Source organism: Prionailurus bengalensis, chromosome A2, assembly GCF_016509475.1.
Source record: "Prionailurus bengalensis isolate Pbe53 chromosome A2, Fcat_Pben_1.1_paternal_pri, whole genome shotgun sequence".
NCBI classification, from domain to species: domain Eukaryota; kingdom Metazoa; phylum Chordata; class Mammalia; order Carnivora; family Felidae; genus Prionailurus; species Prionailurus bengalensis.
This window is the reverse complement of record NC_057348.1, coordinates 45,762,532-45,788,083: the sequence shown is the minus strand read 5'-3', so window position 1 is coordinate 45,788,083 and position 25,552 is coordinate 45,762,532. Positions and strand designations below refer to the sequence as shown.

The following is a 25,552-nucleotide window of genomic DNA, read 5'->3' as shown; positions in this document are numbered from 1 at the left end:
AGTTTCTACACTCACTGCTTGGGAGATCTTGGCCAGGTTGATATCTTTTTCAGTTTATCCATCTGTAAGAGTGTTAAGCTAAATGATCTGTGAAGGTTCCTCCAACGTTCATTTCTCACTAAGCCTCTAGGAGATGCCATCAGGTCAGAGGCACCCACCTGATGAATGAGGAAAGCAAAACTCACTTTGTATGTCAGTGTGAAGAATGTGCTCTACCTAGAGTTCACAGTGACAGCTGGCTAATTGTATTTATCCATCCAAGCAAGCCTCCCAAGGAGGACTGTTGTGGGCTGAATTGTATATCCCTGAAATTCGAATATTGGAACCTAACCCCCAGTCCCTCAAAATGTGGCTGTATTTGGACTTAGGGCCTCTAAAGAGGTAATTTAGGGTGAGCCCTAAGCAAGTATGACTGGTGTCCATATGAAAAGAGGAATTTGGGACACAGACACAGAGGGAAGACCATGAAAAAGACACAGGGAAAAGACAGCCAAGGAGAGAAGCCTCACAGGAAACCAACCTTGCTGACACCTTACCTCAGATGTCTAGTCTCCAGACCTTTGTGGAAATAAATTTCTGCTGAAGCCACCCAGTCTGTGGTTCTTTGTTATGTCTTTCATGGAAAACTAGTACAAAGACTCTCTGTGCTCTCTAAAGAAAAATAGAAATCCTATTAGGGGGTGGGGTGGGGGCAGAATTTTAGAAGAACTGGAATAAGAGGAAAGAGTTTGAAAGGCTACTCATAAAATTTTGTTTCCTAAGTGCTCAGTCCTTGGGGCAAAAGTTGGACATATATTTACTCATTATTTGGTTGGGGAGGAAAGGAGAAAATAACAGTTAAGATTCTGGAGATGCATTAGTGAATAAGGATATGGTTCCTCTCCTGGTATTTTCTCTTGGTGGTTGAGGTCAACAGCCTTCACAATTGCTAAGAAGGGAAAAACAGGCTTATGAGAGAAGGTATAACAGGCTGAACTAACTTAATCTGAGGGTTTGGGGGAGCCTTTTCTAAGGAAGCTGCAAGGAGAGAGTGAGGATTAGGTAAGGAAAGAAGAGGAGGTGTTCTAGGGAAGGGAAGGTGGAAAGGTATGATCAAGGATCTGAAAAGCATTGTAGTGTGGCCACAGTGCTGAGAGGAAGCAAGGATGTAAAAATTGAAGGTTGTGAGTTAGAAAACATAAGAACTTAATGCTTTTCATAGAGGAAGCATCCCAAGACTAGGGGTGGGATTGAATCATTCAACCCATTTGGCTGTGACTGCGGGCTATACTAGACCCTGTCATTCATTTTCTGATCTCCGAGAGGAATAGCCAAGGGATACTTAAGCCAACCATGTGCAATTTTTTTGAATTCATGGAAAGAACTTTTGCTCTGAATTTTCCTTTTCATATTCCCCGGGGAACTGACTGGGACAACTTAAAAGAAAACCTGCCTCCACTCTTCTAGGTCTAACCTGGAGTTCTCTTGACTCCCCAGAATATGTGTTACCTGTGAGGAAGGGAACCCAAATGAGACGGGTTTGGAGTAATTGCAGCAGTGTCAGAAGCTTTGCTTAGAGGAAATGAGAAATGGAGAGGGAAAAGATCAGTTTAAAAGGCTCTTCTTTTAGCAACTTTGATTTGTCCTTTCTCCACTCCTGCCATGGTTACATGGTACAGAGCTTTTAGGGAGGGAGGCAGATGTCTGTGCACTCTGCACCTAAGCGGTTTTCAGTCTATACTGTCCCCAGTGTCTAGCATTTCTGTGATGGCTGTGTGACTTTTTTTTTTTTTTTTTTGATTCCTCTTTTGGAAAAAAGTGTCAATACTCTTTCCCAAACACCTCCTCAGTGGAGTCATTGGTAGTTATGGAACATGAGGGAGAGTGCTTACCAATTCCTGCTAGTCTTGAAAGTGCAAGTTTTTCTGGGAAAAAAATAAAACAAAAAGGATGGCTGTGCTGTTTTGAATAAAGCTTTCAGAGTTTAGGGATTGGGAAAATATATTTCACTAAACTATAAAGAACACATACTCATCTGCATAGGGAGTATTTGAAGCTACTAAACCCAATGACAATTATTATATACCCAGAAGAATGTGAGCTGTTTTGTTGTGTGTTCAGGATGGCAGCTTGGGGGCTAAACACAAATCCCAACAATCCTGGGTCACCACAAGTAGCTCAGCGTAAGCAGATGTCCTTGAGTTGCATGATTTCCACAAACTTGGAATGACGTTAGGGGAAAAATTCCCAGGCCTCGATACAGAAGAAGAAAAAAAGAAAGAAAGAAAGAAAGAAAGAAAGAAAGAAAGAAAGAAAGAAAGAAAGAAAGAAAGAAAGAAAGAAAGAAATGCTATCTGTTTCCCAAATCAACCAAATGCCAGCTTGCTGTCTGCAGCAGTCTAAAAATCTATTACTAGACAAAACAAAATCTAACTACGAAGATGAATCTGCTTCTAGCAAAAACTTGTTATTCACTCCACAGTCAAAGTTATGAATGACTTCATTCATTCAATAAACCTCTATTGACTTTTGGATTGTCCAGTGTTTTTCATTGTCTACAACACTGCTTGTCTCAATATATGCTTCTAATGGGAAGCTAACTATAACTTACATTGTCTGTCTGGGGAAAAGGAATGGAATGAAGGTATCTGTAGAGTGGTTATTTGAATCTTTGTCCAGAGAGAGACCAATAATTCACAGGGTGGGTTGATGGATTCTGAAAGCAGCCTGGACAAATCTCCCAATGATAAAAACACCATTAAGTATTGTGTCCACAAATATACTTGTTAAAAGCAGAATTAGGGAAAAGAAACATTTGTGCTAATCCTTCTTGTTATCATGAATTTCTATTCTCAGGAATTAACTAAATTAAGAATCCAAAGGAAATCCTGTAGGAATAGATTCTACATTCATAACTATTTTGTGTTAGGTTACACTACAATGTCTCTCACCTTTTTTACTTTTGGGAACAAAGAGGGTGAGGTGTGTGAATTTGGGAGTAGATGTATCAAACTATGGCTTGTCCTTTATTGCTATTCCCAGCATGAGATCTTGTTATAACACTAAAAACTCAGATTTTTTTTTTCTAAGCAAGTGAACCAGAAATATCTGTATTTAGTGGGCAAGGAGCAAGTTAAACAGAGGATTAATTTGTACTTTAAAACCCCACATAATCAGTTTCCATTTTCTAACCACACACTTCCTATTTCTTTGACATCACAGACACCAAAGGAAACCTGTACTGACTGCAGGCCACTGACTGGGATCGAGGTAAGAAATTTGTGCTATCTCTCATTTGTTTAAAACTTGGGTTTTACATATTACCACAACTCAGATTCCACATTGAGGCCCCGGGGCATGGGAGGTTTATCAAGCTGCTCTTGTAAGTTTCTTTTATCTCACCAGGAAAGTACCTCCCCAGGGATGACATGGAATGGCTACAAAAAATTAAATCAGAAACAAAGCTCTTTCTGGGGCCCATAGCATCTTTGTATTACTCAGCCTCTCCCTCTCACCTTTGCACAAAACCTTGCTATCTCTTCTCTCCTACCTCAGCATCCTATTTAGTTACTCTAAGTTTTTGGTAGGCTCTTCCCCATCACTAGAATGCTTTCAGAATCACCAGTTTCTCTGGAAGCTTTCTGCCATGTCCTCGGACACTCTGCAGTCAGGGGGATCTGCCCCCTCTGCCTGAGATGCCCTCCCTTTGCAGGCTGGCTTGTTAAACACTCACCTCGTCTTCTAAGTTTGAGTGTAAATTGTGAGATTTGACGTTTGAGTTCCCAGCCTGACTGAGGCTCTTCTTCCTTGTGCTTTTGTGCCATCATTTCATCCTTTTGGTGGTAGTCCTCATCCTGGGTAGTCATTTATAGAGATGTCCATCTTCCTCTGTGACTGTGCCTTGGAAAGCAAGAGCACAGTAGGCTCATTTTCGTGCCTCTGGGGCTTGACATAGAAGAGGTGAAATGCCCCCAAAAAGAAGGAATTGTTCAATTACTGGATAGTTATATAATAGATCATTATACAGATTCTAACATCATGCTTTCCAGAAAATTTTAATAATATGGAAAAATGTTTACTTCTTTGTGTGATAGAAAAAGAACCCAGTATACAAATTATATATATCACGATTCTAATTCTATATTCATAAAGATGGGTATATTTATAATTATAGGTGTGTATTCATATATGAATATATGTGCAGATGGGTAAAAGAGTAGAAGAAAGTACACCAAAATCTCACTTGTTTTGTTTGGAATTGTGGAATTACATGCTGGTTTTTTCATACATATTTTTCTCCAGATTCTCTATAGTGAACATATATTACCCTTATAATTAGAGTAGAAAACTACCATTTCAAAATGAATGGCAGATAGGACCTATTTTCTGATGTGGAGGAGGGGAATACACCTAACCCGGTTAAAATAAAATTAGGTGAAATCAAGCATTGTTTTAAGTGTGTGATGTTTTAACAAGAAGGAAAATAACATGGGAGCGTGTTTTTTAGTTAACAGTCACAGTGGCCTTCTTGGCACAATTTCATCAATAGAATGGGGGATATTTAAAACAGTTTGCCTCTTAGAAGATAGAGAGTAATATATTTTCTTTTTTTTTTAGTTTTTAAAAATTTTTATTTATTTTTGAGAGAGAGAGACAGAGTGTGAGTGGGGGAGGGACGGAGAGAGAAGGAAACACAGAATCTGAAGCAGGGTCCAGGCTCGAGCTGTCAGCACAAGGCCTGATGCAGGGCTTGAACCCACAAACCATGAGGTCATGACCTGAGCTGAAGTCAGAGGCTTAATTGAGCCACCCAGGAGCCCCAAAGAGTAATATATTTTCTAATTAAGGGCTATAAAGATCACAAAGATATGGGATTAGGTGTAAAGCTCGTCACTTCGTCACTTTAACAGTTCTCTAGGGAGGGTATCCTCCCTGCACCCCATGCCCTGGAATGATTTACAGGAAAGTTAAGATTAGATAACCCTGGGCGTCAACAAGTCTTTGCTCTGAATACTGTGCTACAGCTTTAAAAAACAGATCAGAGAGATGATTAAAATGTGACTAACTTTACAGGTTACAAAGGAAAAGGATTGAGTAAGGATTTTACCTCTTACCTAACTCTGTGGCATTAATTCTATGTTAACAAACATTTTAAGAAAAAAAAACAAACCCAAAAAACAAAACACGTTTTGTAGGAAGGTCCATGAAAGCTCCTAGACAGGTCAGGAAACCTATTCTTCTTCTTGCTCCTAACTCTCCTAGAAGAAATAAATCAATAAAGCAAATGAGATGACCAGTCTAGTAGTTTGAGTGCCTATTAACTAGACAGTAGTCTAGTGTTTAATCTGGGGCCTTGGAATCTGACAGCCAGTGTTGAAACCTTGACTTCATCACTAATGATTGATGAACTGAGGCTCAGTTTCTCTACATGAAAAATATCCCTACTCATAAAGTTATTAAATGTTCCATGAGATGATATAGGTCAAGTGCTTAGCCTATGTGGAACATACCAAGTGTTTAACACTTATGGTAGCAACTTATGATACCTACTCACACTTCTAACCCACTCCACCATTTTTATGCAGATACTGCATTTTATTTGTATGCACATATTGTCACACACTTTAAATAGTTGTCCTTTATCTTTTCCTTTCTTTGGCTTGCTGTTATTTCCATGTATTGATCTCAGGTTTGGGCCTTAAATTAGACCCCTGTGACTCTGAGGCCTCACTGCTGGGCATTACCTCCCTTTGCTCCTTTTTTCCCTTCTGTCTCAAGGCCAAATTGATTTTTGGGCTCTGTTCTACACTCCTGATCCATATTTAGCTTGCAGACCATTTTATAAGTGAAATTCCACAAATTTTAGTCATAAAGACCTGGAATTTAAATTCTTCATACCAGCTGATTTCAGTTAAGTTGCTTGTGTCTCTAAGGTTGAGTATACATTTTTATCATCTCTAAGGACAATAGTACTCACTTCCTGGACCAATTAAGAGGATTAAAAGTAAATGATCTATGTGAAGTTCTTAAAGGAGACCTATATACACAGTGATTTTTCTCCTTATTCCTTCAGAAGTCACTATTGTAAATGGTTTGTTTTCCTTTCCTTATGAATATCCTGTTTTCTGCTTATATCAGTGAGACATGCTAACATGAAGACTGATGCATTAAAATACTACTTAATTCAGGACATCCCCCTTATTGGGAACTCATGACCATTCTCTCAGGGCCCAGGATGAAATTTACCTTGTCATTTTAATCCTCTGGGAGAATGAGGCCAAGGAAGAAAGGAGAAAAGTGGCGATGTCTGACCCATCTTGTGCCCAGAGCTACTTTAGTGAGGAGCTTGAGACTGGTTTTGGTTCATAAAAAAGTAGTATATAACGAACAATGGGACATGTTGGGAAGGCTATTGCATTTATTAAAACAAGAAATGGAAAAGACAACTTTTTAAGGCTTTATAGTTTCCAGATGGACTACTTGAGGGAAGTTTCCTGGATATAAATATCCCACAAATTCCAGAAACTTGGGGATTATACAAAAGCCATGTGTTTCTAGGTATGTCAGACACCACCCTTACAACTGCCCAATTACATGAACTTTACATTTCCCCACATGAGCTTTTGAGCTAAACAATGAATTTGTCGTTGATTTTACATTAGCCTTCTATGGTTTACTGCTGAGGAACGAGCTTCGAATCTCCTGTACAAAAATGTTTAAAACTTTAATTATGTGCGCAGGTAACAGAGAGGAGAGTATAGGGAGAAATGAAGATTAGAATTAAAATTTAGCCTGCTGCAAACAGTTTTGATGTGTAGTTCACAGATCTCCAGCACATAAAGCTTGTTAAGGGAGAAGAGACAAGGAAGGAAGCAGGAAGCAGAGAGAAGCACTTTAAGACATAAAGCTTTCAGTGTCCTCTCTCATTAGCTCTCCTTTGCTTTCTTTCTCTGCCTTACTCACCGTGTGCCCTGTGACCTCTGGTCTCTGCCCTTTCAGATGCTCCTCTCCCCACTTTAGAAGGGGGTTGGACAGGGGAAGAGGAAACAAGAAGCGAAGAGCCCCATCATGATCATCCACATTATGGTGTCACACAAATGACTACGCCAGTGGGCCTTAGTTTCCTCATCTGTAAATTGGAAAGAATAATACCCAATTCACCTGAATGATTTTGGGGATTAAGTTAAATCCTCAACTTCTCAGGGTCTTTAAGACAGAATAGTACCCTGAGATATGCCAGTGGTAAATGGCTGTGGGAAATGCTATGTACTTTATATTACTGCCATCAAGTCTCTGAGGAATTCTACAATACAAAAAACCCCATTTAGTTCTGTTAACCTGTGCTGGGCAATGCTGAACCAGCAAGTACAAAAATAATGAGTTCCATTAGCATCTCCTTATTTTTACCATAGGTCCTAAGTTCCCGACTTACAGTTCAGAGAGGAGTTGACCAGTGCATATGGGGGGCAGGAGGAAAGGACAGAGAAACCCTGCCCATCTCAGATGAAAGCCGAGATTTTTGGCCAAGATCATCCCACAGCTCTGGAGGGTGATCCTAAAATTCATCTTTAAAGAAACATTTTCCCTCCAGTTAATCCTAGTTAATAAAGTTAATATTTGCAACCTGGGTAGGAGGTGAAAGAATTGAGGTGGAGAAAGCATTGTCACTTATAGTTAGGATGCGTCAGAAGTAAATTCCCCGTTTCAATGGCAAGTTAAGGCAGAAAGTATGGTTTTCCTGGAGATAAAAAATGTTTTTGTACCCCCACTAATAAAAACAGCAATGAAGCAAAGAAAATGCTTTGGAAGATGAATGCAGAGATAGAAAGCAAGCAGCAAGTACAGTTGATTGTGGTGTTTTTAGCAAATGAATAAATGAATAGAAAACCACGTGAGAAAATAATGGACCTTGGTAGTATTCATTTTGCTAAAAAATGGATGGAGAAGATTCCTTTTTGCTAAACACACAGCCAAATTAGAAAAACTGATATTCAAACATTGCATTTGTTTTTATATTCATGGCATCAGTTCCATTTGTCATTAATTAAACAGGCAAATTTGAGAATGTCTGTTTTAAGAAACTCCAAAAATAACCTTGTAAAATCAGGTTAGAGATATATTAAATGTCCTGAGGGCAACAGGAAGCAAAAAGGAAAATATGAAATTAGAAAGTGACCTGTAATAGTCACTTCACTGGAGGTGATATAACCTCCATTATCAATTAGGAACTACTTGGATGCCTAATTTCACCGGCTGTCTAACTTATCAAATTAAATTAAGCACAAATGAAGAAATACTTGGCTAGGGAAAAAAGTACCATGCCATTTTGCTTTTTCTCATCTGAAAACCAACCCAATTAGCACAGACAAGGAAAAATAAGCTCAAAAATATTTTATTGGAGGAGGAAAAGTTAAAAGGGATTATTTCCCCCAAACTGGCCTGGCAAAACATAGTTGACCAAAACACTTGGATTCCCTGGTGCTTGGTATATATTCAGAGTAGAGAGATGGTTGTTTTCCTTCATATATTCCACTAATATTTGAGTGCTGATTACGTGCCAGGTTCAAATCATTGCTTTATAGGACCAATTATGCCTCCTCTTTCCTCCCTGCTCTAGGCCTAATGCTTTAGTGCCTCTCCCTTCATTGTTTGCAGAAGTAACGGAGAATTTGTTAGATGGTGTACTACTCTCTATAGATATTTGAAAACAAGATTCCCCCAACAGGAAACTCCCCAACTTTGGTTGCATCCCCAGCAACTTCACTTCTCTGTCTCCTACGTGTACTTGGTAATAACAACAATGTAGAAGCTTTCTGGACCTCCTCGTTCTGCCCTTGTGCTGAATTTTGTCCTGAGTAAATGAGAACTTGAGGATATAGTGCATTTTTGAAGCCATATAGCACCAGAGGTTGTTGAGAACTGTAAGCGATGAGCTCTGCAGAGGAATCTGGAAAGCTGCTGGACCCAGAGCAGTAGAGTTCTCAGGGGGGCAGGAGAGTCTGACCAGGGCAAGTTACAGTTCTGTGGGCATAGATTTTTCTCACCAAGAAGCAAAGGCCGTGGGAAGAGATGCTTGTAGCTCAGACACTCGTTTTTCTGCTACAGCTCACTTGCTACAGCATATGAAAAAATCCCCCCCTCCTTTAGAAATGGGGGAAAAAAATGATGATCTTTTTTTCTAAATGATTCATGAAACAAGGAATGGTACAAAGAAAGAAATCCTTTCAGCTTGCTTCACTTGCGTGTATTTTTCTGCTCCCTTCTTCTTGCTTTTGCTCAGCTGGCACCTGCTGGCTCTCTGTCCCTTTTTACAATCTTATCATTCCTGGTGTGATGGCGTGTCCTGGAAGCAGGTGCCATCTGGAGAAGCTTCTCTTTATTTCTCTGCATTATTAATCTGCATTCTCAAATGGTTTCTTTCTCTAACTATACCTTCAATTCCCGCCCCCCTCCCCCGCCTCCAACACACACACTTTGTGGAACTGACCTTTTACCTAAATCTAGCTTTTTCTGTCCTACATTTCACACACACGTTTTCCAGAAAGACTTAATTCTGCCAAACTGTCTATGTTAGTTGGCTGAAAAATGCCAAATGTACAGAAATTGTTCTGTTTTCTAGTAATCATTTACTTGTCTCAGCAGATTTTTCCACTGGATATATGGGTTTTAATATGGGTCTAAGCATATAGATAGCCATGAAAAAAGGAATAGCATGTAATACACTTTGAAATACTGCATAGCTGCATATTTTAGACTTTGATGGAGAGCATGGAAAACAGTAAAAAAATTTGGATTTTAACAAAACCCTTACAGAAAAAAATGTGACATATCTATCACTTCATCAATGTGTATGTCTCTAGTTTTTCAAATCACGTTTAGTTACGTATGGGATACAGTAATATGACTTTTTGTTCATAAGAATGCTTCCCTCCATTAGTTCTGATCAGTAATATTCAAGATATAGAAATCCTTTTCATTAAAATATCTTCACTAAAATAGATATTTCTTCCCTTAGAAAAAGAATTCAAAACTTTTAGGGCCTAGTTTTAAAAAGCATCACACTATAGTTGATTTATTTTGGTTGTTTGTATTAGGGATGTGAAAAATAATCACCACTGCCACTAGCAAGAACTATAAATGATACATTATTGCAAGTGTTCTAAAAAAATCAGAACAAAACTAATTTATTATAGTTCTGTCTTCATTATACACCACATGTTGGTGAGTTAAACACAACAAAATTGTCTTTTCTTTTAAAAGTGTCTACTAAAGATAAAAAGAATAAGGTAACAATTAACATGTAGATTGTTACATAAAAAATCTGATATACATATTTCTATTGCCTGTTAGCTTGTTCTAAGCCTCTTTAACTATTACAAAAAGGAAAAGTCATTGTTCAAAGGCAAACATTCAATTCAGTTGATACAACATTACAGTACAGTCAACTAACATCATTCAACGAAGGTAACAAGTCTAGCCTTAGCTTCTTGAGTTAAAAAGTCTGTAGACCAGATTGCTACAAAATGTTCAATGCTGCTTCACAACTGTGTTAGCTTTTTGGAGGACTTTGTACTTTCTACTGATGGCTTCAGAAGGGGTCATGCTATTGGTAAAAGCACAGGGAACCCCAACCTGTCATTAATCATTTTATTGAGCATTGTAGTTAGAACAGCATTATTGAGTTTAGCACAACAACTAAAACAAAATAATAATAATAATAATAATATAATAATATAATAATAATCATAATAATGATAAGAATAAAAACCAAACACAAACTGGAAGCCTAGAGATGCTGCCAGCCGTGTCAAACCCTTGCGATACGCTATACTAAAAAAATTTGAAATATCCACCCGTCCTCTCCACTCTGCCACAAACTAGCAAAGTCAAAAATACAAAAGTCTTCAACTTGTTACTTTTGCAGAATAAAGCAAAAACGTCTTTGTGCTCCTTACTACCAGAAGCAAAATATCCACTGAGTTACCACATGTAATAGCTTCTGGATGTGTCAACCTGGGTTGGCTTGGTGTCTGCAGAACCATCTTTGTCTTTCTCACTGTCACCCTCCCAGAGATTAATGAGTGGTGGGTACAGCTCATTTAGTGGGATTGAAGAAGTTTTTTGCATATACTTTTTTAATGAGTGGTGGTAGTTTTTTCTCTTAAACCTTTTGGCAATGTACACAGCAATAGATGCAAGGCTAATGACGGCAAACATGGACCCCATTACTGCAGCAAGGGCTGTACTTGTTTCTTGATCAGAAATGTCCAGTGCAAAGGCGGCATTTTTAGTTGTGACATTCACACATGACTTCTGAGTCTGCTGATGAATATTAGACACTGTGAGACACACTTCATAATCTGTAGAAGGCTGCAGATGTGTTAGGTTGTACTCATGAACATCTACCGGGACCCTGGCAGTATAGGTTATGTGAGGATTGTCAATCTTCATGGTGGCAGATGACCATTTTAAGTTTGATGTCATGACATTGGAATTGACTTTCCAGGACACTAAGATGGAATGAGATTCTGTCTGCTTGACATATATTTTCAGCACCTGGGTACCATCCAGAAGGGTTCCATTAACCTTAATTGTCACTACACGTGTGTCAGCCCCTTCAACATTCTGGGCGACACAAGTATATCTTCCTGAGTCTTCAACTTGTATGTTAGATATTTCTAAAGTACCTTCGCTACTTAGCTTGTATTTATCTGAAAGTGTATCCACAGTTATCTTATTTCCAAGAGGAGTGACCCAATAAATTTCGGGTTCTGGCTCAGCCATGGCCCGACAATCTAGGAAAACTGTTGTGCCAATATCCATGTTTAAATGATTTGGGAATGTGTCATGAGCTATCATTGGGAGGCACTGTTCACTTGAATCTTGGATTAAAACTTCCTTTACCTGCTGCCCTCTATATTCAGGTGGCATGGCACAGAACATGGACAAAGGCTCCATGAAGCGGATGTTTGTTTTGTTGGAGTTAATCCAGTGGATGACACAGTCACACCTCAGGGGGTTGCTATGGATACTGATCTCACGAAGATTGGGAAGGGATTCTACTGTCTTTTGGTAAACAGCATTCAAGGCATTGTTGTTCAACATCAAGCTTTCCAGGGCAGGAACACTTCGAAAAGCCAAGCGGTGGATATAAGATAATTTGGGGTTATTGGTGGCTTCTAACTTTGTGAGTTCAGGCAAGTTATCAAGGGCATAGCGATCCACAGAAACAAGTTCCCCCATATTGTTGATTCCTAGTTCTTTTAGCCGAAGCATATTTTTGAAGTCCCCTTCTTGGATTTTGTGGATGGGGTTTTTGTTGAGGTCTAAGAATTTTAAATTTGGAACCTTTTGCAGGGCAAGTTGGGGGACCTTGACCAGTTTGTTATCATAAAAAGACAGGCTTTCAAGGCTATCCAAGCCCACCAAGGCATTTCCAGGAATATCAGTGAGATACATTCCTGCCAAAACCAGGCTTCTCAAATTTGAGAGGGGTTTAAAGTTCATATCCAGAATTCCAATCACAGGGTTTTCCCCAATCATGAGAATTTCCAGGTTGGGTGTTGAATCAAACCAGCGGCTATCAATAATTTTCAATTTATTGGAGTTCAAGTGGAGCCTTAAAAGATTTTTTAAGCCTGAAAAAGCATTAGCAGAAATAGTGCTAATCTGGTTATGGTTGATATAGAGTTCTTGAAGGTTGCTGAGGTCCTGCAGACAGTAATCAGTCATTTCCGTAATCTGATTTTCCTCCAAATGTAGAGTAGTGAGCTGGGTCAGGTTTGCTAGCCCGACCTCCTTAATATTTGTGAAGTTGTTTTGGGAGAAATCTAGCTCAGTCAAGTTGAAAAGCTGCTGGAGCTCATCCACGGTCTTTGCAATGTTATTGCTCTGTAAGAGAAGCACTTGAGTATCACTAGAAAGGTTGCTGGGAATCCTTGTTAAGCGGAGATCATTGCAATCAACAGTGGTGGCTTCTCTGTATGTGGATTGCGGGGTGAACCAGGGCCTAATTTCACATACGCAAAGTTGTGGACACTCACTATTTTGTAGGGAGTACCCAGTTAATGAAGTCATTAGCAAGCCCAGCACCAATTGGCAAGCTGCTAACACAAAGCTCATTCTAGCCATGCTGGCTTGCTGAGCAAGCTCAATCCTGATACTCCTAAATTTTAACAAAAGGTGAATGCTAAATAGTGATAGGTAGAATAGGAAGCAGAAAATGTAAACATTCAAGCAAAGTCTTGGTTGAGATGGGTACAATTCTGGGGTCTGAAGGGATGGTTTTCAGAAGTTTTCAAAAGGCAAGAAGCAACTGGGAGTCTTTTAACTGTGTTTCTCAATCCCAGGCATGCCCACAGCTCTGTGGTAGAAGTTACTTCAGCCAAATCAAAGTCTGGAGATGTGCCTGAAAATTAGATTAGGACAGATGTTATGTTTTTTCCATATACTTGCTACATTACAGCCTTTCTTTTGTCTACTAAAAAGGCATAATCACAAATCTATTAACAGAATGTTCAAAATAACTACACAAGCTTTTAAATTACAGTATACTTTCCTATATTTTCCTTCTTACACTAAAACTAGTTACCACTTTTACAATTTAATTGGGTAAAACCCTCAAACACACACACACACACACACACACACACACACCAAGGACACTCAGAAAAACACACAGATATCATTTCTTTAAAAACAAAGTTGACTTGAGAAATTGCCTATTTAAGCCTCCAAGAAGAATCAAAAGGTCAAAAGCAAAACATGAAAGGCAGTTTATAAAACACTCAAAGTTCACTTTTCTTTTCCAAATGGTATACTCTGAAGACCTATTCAGTCAATGCTTTTCTAGCTCAATTATTCTTATGCAAAAAATTAATCTAACTCAACTACAAAAAGAAAATATCAGGGGCATCCAGGTGGCTCAGTTGGTTAAGTGTCCAACTTCAGCTCAGGTTATGATTTCACACCTCTTGGGTTCGAGTCCCACATCAGGCTCTGTGCTAATAGTACAGAGCCTAGAGTCAGCTTTGGAATCTGTGTTTCCCTCCCTCTCTGCCCCTCCCTCACTCACACTCTGTCTCTGTCTCTGTCTCTCTCTCTCTCTCTCTCTCTCAAAAATAAATAAACATAAAAAAAGAAAATGTCAGTTTTTCTTATATTCTAATGGTCACAGCTAATCTTGGACTGAATAAAATAGTCAAAGGACTTTACCCCACTATTACCACTGGTCTTCATGAAAAACACAAATGTATTTACACATTTAATTTCACCAATCTCATGGGAATGTCACTAGCCACTTAGGAGTTATAAAGCATGGATATACTGGATATGTTTCTTTTAGTGGAGGGGATATGTTCTTTAATACATTGAAGCCTCAGCTTCTTATTCTGTCATAATCTAATGGTTTGAATGAGGTCTTCTGAGGTCAAGTATGTATTGCTTACCTGCTTATAAAAGATAATATTAGCAGTTAATGGTTCTAGTTTTCTGGATTCCAATCAGGTATAAAAAGCCACTGAGGATCCATGGTCTATCTTGCTTTCTCAAAACTAGGCAGTTACTTACTAAGATATTAAATGTACAGTTACATGTTTCCTTACATTTGTTTTTCTATATTGAACTTCAACTTTAAGTATTGAAGAACTTTAGTGGCTGGTGTTTTCTTTAGCCTCCTAAAATTACTGTAAGGATTCAATAAAATACAGCACATAATGTACTTGAAGCCTGGTGTCCAACACATAGCAAGCTTTCGATTTGTATTTGGCGCTATTATCTTTGAACTTTGCAAAATACAGTTTTCTTTGTGATTGACCAAGAAGCAAACTAATACAAATAGCCAGTCCTAAAAGTTCTGTATTTGTCATATTTTAGTAGAAAGAAAGCAAAGTGCTATATTTTTGTTGTTGTTTTAGAAAATATGCAAACCAAGTTACTGGTCTAACAAGATGGTATTTAGAAAAAAAATCACCTGATCCATATTTGGCATTTGGAGGTAGGAGAAGGAAATGGATGTGTTGCATAATGCTGATGCTGGATACTTTCTCTTCCATGTGGAGAGGCAACACTGGCATTCCCCTCACCCTAATCTGGTTCCTTTACCATATATTATATATGTACAAAACTTTTCAACATTATAAAATTACCTGATTCTGACTTTTATCAGGAAAATCCATAAAATAAAAACATACCTCAGAGAGCAATAATTTTCCAAATATCATTGCCTCCACAAATTTAGTCCTCTTTTTGTTTCCATTCAGAGTAATCCTAAAAGAGGTACAATGACCACAGTAAGTTTTCTGTTAAGTAAATTTCTGCCACATGTTATTGCTTAATCTTAATTCAAAATAGAAAACCCAAAGAATAAATCTACTTTTCATAACTCTGAGATGGAATTTCAATCAACATTTATGTTTTGACTGAACTTAAGGAAACATAGCTAAAAGTAAATATGTGCTGAAGTTGTGTGAGTCTCCCAAAACCATCTGTTGCTACTGAAAAATATCTTTAATGGGGCTATACTTCGCATATTGTCACAAGTAATGTCTCCATTTTAGTTTAAATTATATGGTTTGAAGTAATTGCATTGCAGTACTCAAATCTATTTGACATACACATACCTCTTTAAACAAACAAACAAACAAATAAATAAACAAACCACACAAGTTGAGAATGTTAAATACCATATCAAACATAGAGGGAAGACTTTTTCCTTCCCCAAACCTGCATTTGGCTTCTTTGAGAATGGAGAATGAAACTTCCTTGACATAAAAGGAGGTGTTTTAAGATGTTTCTAGTTGTGTACCATTCTGAATTCTTTTTAACATATTTTCCAGCCTAATTTTTGAACATGACATTAGCCAGAGAAAAAAGCTTAAAAGAATGCTTAAACCATTTTATATGTTTAAAACATAAGGCATGTCTCAGGAATTATTCACTAATGGTGTTTAAAAGTAAATCCATTATCACAACAAGAGAAGAAAACTACAGACCAATGTCCCTGATGAATATTGATGCAAAACTCGTCAACAATACTAGCAGATTGAATTCAACAGTATATTAAAAGGATTATACACCATGACTGAGTTGGATTTATACCCAGAATGTAAGCATGGTTCAATATATGAAAATAATTCAAAGTAATAGACCATATTAATAGAATGAATGACAAAACCCACATGATCATCTCAGTTGAGGCAGAAAATGCATTTGGCAAAATTCAACACCCTTTCATGGTGAAAACACTCAACAAACTAGGAATGAAAGAAAACTGCCTCAATATACTAAAAACATATATTAAAAGCCCACAGCTAAAATCATATTCAATGTTGAAAGAGTATAAGCTTTTCCTCCAAGATCAAGAACAAAGTAAGGATGACCACTTTAACCGTTTCTATTCAACTTAGTATTGGAAGTTTGAGTCAAAACAATTAAGCAAGAAAAAAAAAATAAAGCATCCAAATTGGAAATGAAGAAGTAAAATTGTCTGCAGATGGTATGATTTCACATGAAGAAAATCCTAAAGATGTCACAAAACCCCCCTAAACTGTTATAATAAACAATTTCAGCGAAGTTGCAGGACACAAAATAAATACATAAAAATCAGTTGTGTTTTTGTATACTATTAATGACCAATCCAAAAAGGAAATTAATAATCCAACCTACAATAGCATCAAAAAGAATAAAACACTTGGGAATAAATTTAACCAAGGGGATGATTTGTGCACTGAAAACTACAAAGCATAAAAGAACAAAACATACAAATGAATAGAAATAGAATATTTCTAAATGAATAGAAATTTCTAAATGAATAGAATATTTCTAAATGAATAGAATATTCAATAGAATATTCTAAATGAATAGAAATAGAATCCCATGTTCATGGATTGGAAGACTTAATATTGTTAATATGTCTATCCTACCTAAAGTGATCTACAGATTGAATGTAAGCTGTGTCAAAAGCCCAACAGCAGTTTTAGCAGAAATAGAAAAAAAAAATCTTAAAATTCATATGGAAATTCATGAGACCCTGAATAGAGCCAAAACAGTCCTGAAAAAGAACAAAGTTGGAGGCCTCATCCTTCATGAGTTCAAAACATACAATAAGTCAACAGTAATCAAGATGGAATGGTACTGGCATAAAGGCAGACATATAGAAGAGAGCACAGAAATAAATTCTCCTGGACATGATCAAATGACCTTGGAATTTTGTGCCAAGCCTACACAATGAGGTAAGGATACTTTCGCCAACTGTTATTGGATATCCACATGCAAAAGAATGAAGTTGGACCCTTACCCTCCATCATATACAAAAATTAACTCAAAATGAATTAAAGACCTAAATGTGAGACCTAAAACTGGAAAACGCCTAGGAAAAGACAGAGGGGAAAAGCTTCAGAACACTGATTTCTTAAACACCAAAAACAAGCAATAAAAGCAAAAATAGCAAATATGACTAAATCAAACTTAAAAACTTCTACACATCATAGGAAAAAATCAACAGAGTGAAAAGGCAATCAACAAAATAGGAGAAAATATCTGCAAATCATATATCTGATAAGGGACTAATGTCCAGAATACATAAGGAACTCCTATAACTCTGTAACAACAGACAATTCTCCAAAGATATCCAAGTGGACAATAAGCACATGAAAAGATGCTTAACATCACTAATCAAAAGAGAAATACAAATCAAAACTACAGTGATGTATCACTTCATACCCATGAGGATAACTACCATTAAAAGAACAGAAAATAACAAGTAAAATGATGCATCCACTATAGAATGTAGAATGGCTGTTCTGCAATAAATTAAAAATATAATTACCATATGATCCAACAACCCCACTTCTGGGTATATATCCAAAAAGAATTCAAAGCAAGATCTTGAAGAGATATTCACACACCAACATTCAATGCAGCACTGTTCACAATAGCAAAGAGATGGAAGCAATCCATATGTCTACTAGTGGATGTATGGAAAAAGAAAATGTGACATATACACAAAATGGAATATCATGCAACCTTAAAAAAAGAAGGAAATTTTATCACATCTATGATGTGGGTGAACTTCAAGGACAGTATCCTGGATGAAATAAGTCCATCACAAAAAGACCAATACCATATGATTCCACTCATATGAAGTATCTAAAGTAGTCAAAATTATAGAAACAAAAAGTAGAATGTGGTTGCCGAGGGTTGTGGGAAGGAGTGGGGGTATTTGTATTTACTGGGTATTTAAGTTTTATAAAATGAAAAAGCTTGAGAACTTTGCTAGACAACAATGTGAATATATTTAGCACTACTGAACTGTATACTTAAAAATGGAAGATGGCAAATTTAATGTCATTTTTTATCATTAAAAAGTGTAAAACCGTTATACTTCAGGCCTACTTTGTCACATATATACCAATTAATTATCTTAAATTCTGCAACAAATTGAAAAATGGCCAGTATAGATTTTTTTAGTGGAATTGTTTTGTTCTAGGGCTTACTGGACTAAGTCGGTCAAATGTGAGAAGAAAATGTCCTACTAATTACCAGAATGATGTTCCACAAAGAAGTCTGGCAGTTTAAAGAAACAATTCCTTAAGTCAGAAACCATGGTTTTAAAGGCCCAGTATTGGCAAGGGATGCATTTCAAACAAACAATTACATAATTACATTTGATACTTCTTTTTCCAATAAGATATGTTTGGGACACTCTGCACTGAATATAAAATTCCAAGGGAAATGGAGAGCATGGTCATAACCATCAAGTGAATTTGACACTGATCCTTATTTTCCCATAGAATCATATGAGATGGGATGTCAGTTTAACAAAATCACAGTATTTAGTATAACTTGGGTTTGGTTCCTTATGCATTAAATTCTTACAAAGTTGGGTGAAAGAAAGAAGCAATCACAATAACATGATGATTAAGTTAATTCTAGTTATATTAAAATCCAGATAGCTCTCTGTTTGTAGAAATAATTCTGTGTTGGGGGATCCAGTGATCTGTATTCAGATTCTGACTTATTCACTTATTAGATGTATTACCCTGTGTCAACTATGAGAATTCTGTCTCACTTTCTATGCCTAAATTAAGGCTAATTATACATACTTTATATATGAAAATTATGATAACTAAAGAGCCTGGGAAAAAGTCCAGCACAAAGTGACCCCTCAGATACTTATTTGAATCTCTGGAACCTCATCAAGTTTGCCATTAAATTTCATTCTCACTCTGCAGGGCTATTGGGAGGTAATGAATAAGCAAATCTCTTTAAGACCTTTGGGCATGACAGGTGTTTGGAAAAAAGTCATTGTTTCTTTTTACCATTTCCGTTATATTTCCAACCAGTATTATTGGAATTAAGTGTTAGAAATTCAGAGGCCAAATATGGCCCTGTGCTAAATTAAAACCCTATGTAAGCAAGCAAATTATGAAATACAAACCTCCAACCTAGAAATTAACATCCTTTTATAGACAGTAGTCACAGCAATAAAAAGCTTAATTTTTGATCCCCTAGAAAATGAAAATGCCCTCTTAGGACATGTGCATTTATGTACACTTTCTTTGATGGTCAAATTCACCCTGTATATGTAATGTTTAAAGAAATCATTTTTTAGCTCTATTGGTCCCCAAATAGATCCAGAGCTAATGCAGCATTCAAATTTGCTTATCTTCTTTTGGGCATGGCTTAATAATAGGACAATGGGATTTTTTGTTCAATGAAGCTTTCCTTCTGGTTAAAAAATACATTGTCTCCTTATAAATTCTCCCTGTAGCCACTCTTGTGGGGGGAGGGGAGCAAGGTAGAGCTAGGTAGACTCCATTCACTGGATTGGCCTCCCAAAGGTAATTTCCCTGTGTGGAAGGCCAGCATGACTTTGCTTCAGGTGCACATGGCTGATTGTTAGGCTCAAAAGGCTATATTAGCTTTTTGAAAGAGGAGTTTAGCAATAGAGTTAAGAGTGTGGCTTCTGAAGACAAACCTGGTTTCAAATTCAGTTCTGTGACCTTGGGCAAGTTATTGAAGCTTTCTTTCTGAGTCTCAGTTAACTTTTTTTTAGAAAATGAAGATCATAAAACCTACTTTGCAAGGGTGGTGAGAGAATTAGAATGACAAGTTAAATGTAAAGCTTTTGGCAGAGGGCCTGCCACATAGCGAGTGCCTGATAGATGTTACACATTACTATTTACAGGTTTGATGTCTCATTGGATCTGAGTCTTTTTAATGGGTTTGAGTATGAAAGAAAGGAGTAGGTAGTTGAAATCAATAGAGGGTACCTTTTGTAACATCAGCAACTACGAGTTCTGAAAACAGCCTGGCCAGAGACAGAGAGAAAGAGAGAGAGAGAAAGAGAGACAGAATGATCACAGCAAATTCTTTATGGAGGGTATATTTCATCTTCCTTGGGAAGGAAATAAGGCATTGAAAATACATTCTGAATATTGAAACTGCATGGACTATTTTTAATTTTTTTAATCATTTTTTAAAAGTAATCTCTACACCCAGCATGGCGCTTGAACACATGAGTCTGAGATCAAGAGCTGTGTGCTCTACTGACTAAGCCAGCCAGGCATCCCTGCATGAACTATTTTTAAAGACATTAGTTTCTTGGACTTTTGTCTGGTCCCTGGCCCTTTCTGAATCTTAGATTTCTTTCTCCAACCATTTCCCAAAATCATGTTCCTTGTTCACACATTATCCCAAGCAAAACACCCTGCAGTGTGTGTTAGTGATCACAGATGGAGGGTTCGTATGGGAGGAAGAGCTATAATAGTCTCCATAATGCATTAAGGAAACAATAAAGTCTATCCCCTTGCAAGGACATAATGGAGCTTGGTGAAGCTCTTTTGCATAAGGAACTGTTCCTGAGAGCCCACATTATTCATCAGCAAGCAGTGCAGCAGCATGTCTGAGTGGGCCAAGCAACAGAATGAGGACACCAGGGAAGAGATTCTTAATTTTGGCTTCACCATCAATTTCCTAGGTGACCTTGAAAGAGTCTAGTAACTTTGTGTTCTATTTGATTTATCTTACAGTAAGTAGGTTGAGAGGAAAGGAAGTCACAGCTTCCCAGGCTAAGAAACACCTCAAGAAGTCATCTTACCAACCCATTCTCCTGGTGTCATGGAAAATTCCTTCTAGCCATTTTCTGAGATGCAGCAAGTTTGATTATGCCAAGGCTCTCAAACTCCAGTGCTTTCAGGGGCTAGGTAGGTGAAGTCAACTGAATCTAACACAGTCATGTAAAAAGCTGGAGTGTGCCTGCACTCCAAAGGCATCCAAAAATGTTAACTATGCAGGCCAAACAAAAACCATCTGCTTTCCAAGGCCTTTTGTGGCCTGTGGCCAGTTTGCAACCTCTGAAATACATATAAATATAATAAGCATCATATCAGTTATAATGCTAAGCTAATAGGAGTATTTGATAAGTAGATGATTAAATATCAACTTTAAAATATTACTGGCAAATACTCCACATGTGAAAGCCTATAATTAGAGATTCACTATATTACAGTGTGAATCTTTGCTCTGAAGAAAACTTGAGCAGTTTAAAAAAAAGGATGGCATTTAGAAAAATTCATTTTATACTCCTTTCTTTTGGAAGACCTACTTTTAAAGGAAGGCAGAACCTTAAAGGTCCCCTAAGTGATCCAAGATGACCTAGTTAATTGGCAGAGAAACAATAAAACCCAAACCCCTTGATCCCTAATTCAGCATTTCCTAATCTGACCACTTTAAATATTTATGGTTTTCCTGGTTCCCAGAGAAAAGTTTGATTGTCCTCTCTCTAGTTTTATTTTATTTTATTTTTCTTTCCTTTCTTGTATTTATTATTATTATTACCTAATAAAGTCTCAAGAATTCTCTGGTACACTTGGGTGGTACAAATGCACTACTGTGCAAAGAAGAGGATGTACACAAGTGATCTTTTGATTCCCCCTCATTTTCCTTCCTCTTTTGGGCCAGGGCAAATCCATCACACTGCAGGTGCAGTGTCGGCCAACATCTCTGGGAAAAACCCAAAGGCGCAGCTGGTCTCCAAGCTAAGCATTGAAGCTGGGGTCACAATTCATTCAGCTCCTAAGAGGACTAGGCATGGACAGCACATTAGCCCTTGCAGGAGGTTTGGCCAGGCACGGTAAACAGAGCAAGGCTGGACTAGATGGACTGAAAAATTACAAAAGAAAGTTTAGAAGGAAGGAAGGAAGGAAAGAAAGAAAGAAAGAAAGAAAGAAAGAAAGAAAGAAAGAAAGAAAGAAAGAAGAAAAGAGAGAGAGAGAAAGGAGGGAGGAAAGGAAAGGAAAGGAAAGGAAAGGAAAGGAAAGGAAGAGAGACAGGGAGGAAGGAAGGAAGGAAGGAAGGAAGGAAGGAAGGAAGGGAGGGAGGAAGGAAGGGAGGAAGGAAGGAAATTAAAAAGCCAAAAGCCCAGACACAGCCAGCAGGCATGAATCCAAATCCAAGTTGGTGGCTTGGCATGGTAAGGAAAGGTGCTTGTGGAAGAACCCTTGGGAAGAACATCTACTCCAGATTCTTAATTGGCTTCAACTGATCAAAGGCAAACAAGCTAGCCTCCCTGTGAAATAAGAGAAATACAAGCTGTGAAAGTTAGAAAAGGCCTTAGAGATCACCTAGCACATCTAAAACAACTTCTCATTTTATAGAAGGTACCTCAGAGAGGTGAGGTCACATATTCCGAAGTCAACTTGACTCCATTTCTACTCTCCAAATGCACAATCCTTTACACTACAGAACCCCACACTGCTTCACTTAGTGTAGGGTTAGTTGAAATTTATATTCTTGATCACCTGGGCAGGAACTAAAACTCTTTGAAGGATGTTAACCTCTACTGCTCCATAATCAATTATCATTTATTAGAAGCATAAGAAAACATCATTCAATTTAGGGAGAGTGAAATAGCTTGTTTAATAACCTCCATCTTGACCTTTGATTAGGTAGATCAGGGATAGCTCAATCAATCATGCTGATGCCTAACTTATTTCAAAAAATTAAGTCAGGTCAGCTTAATCATGTTCATTGATTTTTTTTTTTAACGTGGCAGTGAATTGATCATAGTTGACCTATTCTACATAAGCATGGCCAAATCACAAGTATAATTTTTAGAATGCATATATTAAGCTTCTCTTAATTTGATAATGGATAATGTTTTGCACACTCTGTAAGGGCATAGAAATTCAAGTGTAGGAAATGTAAAGTGTATTTGAACAATTAGTAGGAATTGGAAATGGGCATTCAAGATAAAAGAGGCCTCATGAGTATAAATGTAGCTAACTTTAGTAACAGACTTACTTAATGAAAGATTTACTATGTATTAATAGCTATAGTGAGTGACTATATGTGTATGGTGTAAAGTGTATCATCCCTGCTTTTCACTTTGTTCCAAGATCTTGAATAAGATAGCAAGTCAAGGACATGGGGCTCATGCCCTAAAGCTATCTAGCTCAGAACCCCTATCTGATTGTCAGGTAGTTTGAGAAGCAATATGGTAGAGAGACTGAAGTAATGAACCAAGAGTTAGGGGTCCTCATTTCCCACCAACTCAGATCATGCTGTCTATCTTCCCTACCTGTAAGTGTTGAGGTTGGGCTAAATCTAGATGATGTCTTAGGGCTTCTCCAGCTCCAGGATTTTAGGCATTTGATGATTCTTTTCTGAGTTTCTACTTTTAAAGGCGCCCATGTAGGCAGCACTCCTTATGGTTGAGAGCAAGACACTTGATCATGGCTTAAAAAAAAAACTCTATGTTTAGTATTTTTTTTTTTTAAGAAAAGTTATGGTCTCAAGAGGCAGACAGAGCTAAGTCCATATCCTGGTACTACCTATGGTGCCTTGGATAAACTGTCCACCCCTCGGAGTCTTGGTTTCCTCATCTGTTAGAAGGACATGGTTATATACCTGCCTCATGTGGGTGCTGTGCAGATTAGATGAGAGTACAAGTCTTGAGCTGCAGCCGATACATAGTAGAATCTCAACAATCATAAATTTCCTTTGGAGTTCTCAACTTAGAAAACTAGAGTCATGTGCTAAAAATGTAAGTTAATGTTTGCTCTTCCAACAAAGAAATTAATGGTTTTCTTGAGAACTATCTGGAACAGATTTCCTTACCTCCCTCCCTCCCTTCCATCATACTTTCTTTCCTTCCTCCCTTCCATTCTTTCTCTTTTTACCCCCAACCTTTCCTTCTCTTTCCTTCCTTCTTTCCTCCCTTTCTCTCTCTCACTCCATTTGCCCCTCCCTTCCTCCCTTCCTCCCTTCCTCCCTCCCTCCCTTCCTTCCTTCCTTCCTTCCTTTCGTCCTTCCTTCCTTCCGTCCTTCCTTCTTTCTTTCCAAACCCAACCCTCATTTGGTGCTTTCCTCATAACATCCCTGAGAGGTAAGCTGTTTGTCCCTTCCACACGGAGGAAACCATGCATTGAAATAGTAACTTGCCCAAGACATATAGCTAGACAGTGATGGAACAGGACTCAGAGACAGCCTGGCTTTAAAGCCTGTGCCCTAAACACTATCTCCCACATGTTACCCAGGCTCCCAAAGAACCCCCAATTTTGAATCGATAAATGGGACTGTCAATGAAGTATCAGAAGTATAGTATAGACTGTGTGGCTGGGAGCATTTATAGCTCTTGAAAGCAATGCAGAGTCTTCCCGAATGATTGGAGTTTAACAAATCATACTGAACATTTAGGGATGGTTCCTCTCTGTCAAATAGCTTGGTTACCAATGAGACATCCTCTATCCTTCAGGTAATAATAGAATAGATTTCTATAATATGAGAAATGAGAAAGCAAAAGCACAAGAAAATTTCTGCAGTTTGGTCTACATTGAATTTTATGGGAGAATCTGGTAGGTCCAAGATTTTTATTTTATTTTGTTTGAATATGATATTCAGGTACATAAGCAGGTGTCCTCCAGCAACAATGGGTAGGGCTCAGAAAGACCTGTAACTACAAACTCCCCAAGAATCACATGACTGCCTTCAAACTTTAATCCCCCCTTTTCCTAACTCATTTCCAGGAAGTATTTTCAAAGGCAATGTCATTTTTGGAAGAGAAAAGTCACACATTTATTTTAATGAGACCATGCTAATTAAATCTTTGCATGCTAGTTACTTAGGATTTCAATTTTGCAGTTTAATGGTAAGCCTCTTTAAAGGATTCTCCTTTGCAACTATGTTAAAAAGTGCATACCTCTCTCACTAAGAGGTTGAATGACCCCCAAAGCATTTCTGTTCCTGATTGTCTTGGAAAGAAGTGTCCCAAATGAATAAGATCTTTCACCAAGATACAATGGGCACTTAGCAACACATTTCAATCTTAGTTACTCTGGGTACAAAATATAAATAGTAAGCAAAGGGAATTATATTGTTAGACCAAGAAAGACAGGAAACATCCTTTCCAAATAATGAAGTATTTTCTAGCCATATAAACACTTCTCTCTCAGTATCTCTCTCTCTCTCTCTCTCTCTCTCTCTCTCTCTCTCTCTCTTTTACATTTAATGTTCACTGCGGGGTCATTCTGGCTGGGTAGTAGTCATGAGAATAATAGCAGTTAGTACTTAC

At 37.8% G+C, this 25,552-nt stretch overlaps 1 protein-coding gene and 1 pseudogene across 4 annotated transcripts in view; both read right to left on the bottom strand.

Moving 5' to 3' along the window:
- Window positions 1-3,845, bottom strand: part of LOC122488186 — a 67,803-nt pseudogene extending 63,958 nt beyond the window's left edge.
- A 4,510-nt stretch (window positions 3,846-8,355) lies between these two features.
- LRRN1 (leucine rich repeat neuronal 1) overlaps window positions 8,356-25,552 on the bottom strand; it is a 37,637-nt gene continuing 20,440 nt past the window's right edge. For 3 of the 4 annotated variants that reach the window (XM_043587973.1, XM_043587975.1, XM_043587972.1), the window contains 2 exons: window positions 15,171-15,246; window positions 8,356-13,387 (listed from right to left, as the gene is read on the bottom strand). In XM_043587973.1, the coding sequence (XP_043443908.1) occupies window positions 10,960-13,110 (2,151 nt within the window). In that variant the 5' untranslated portion in view covers window positions 13,111-13,387; window positions 15,171-15,246 and the 3' untranslated portion in view covers window positions 8,356-10,959. The remainder of the gene's footprint in view (window positions 13,388-15,170; window positions 15,247-25,552) is intronic. The other variant, XM_043587976.1, reaches the window with a different exon arrangement.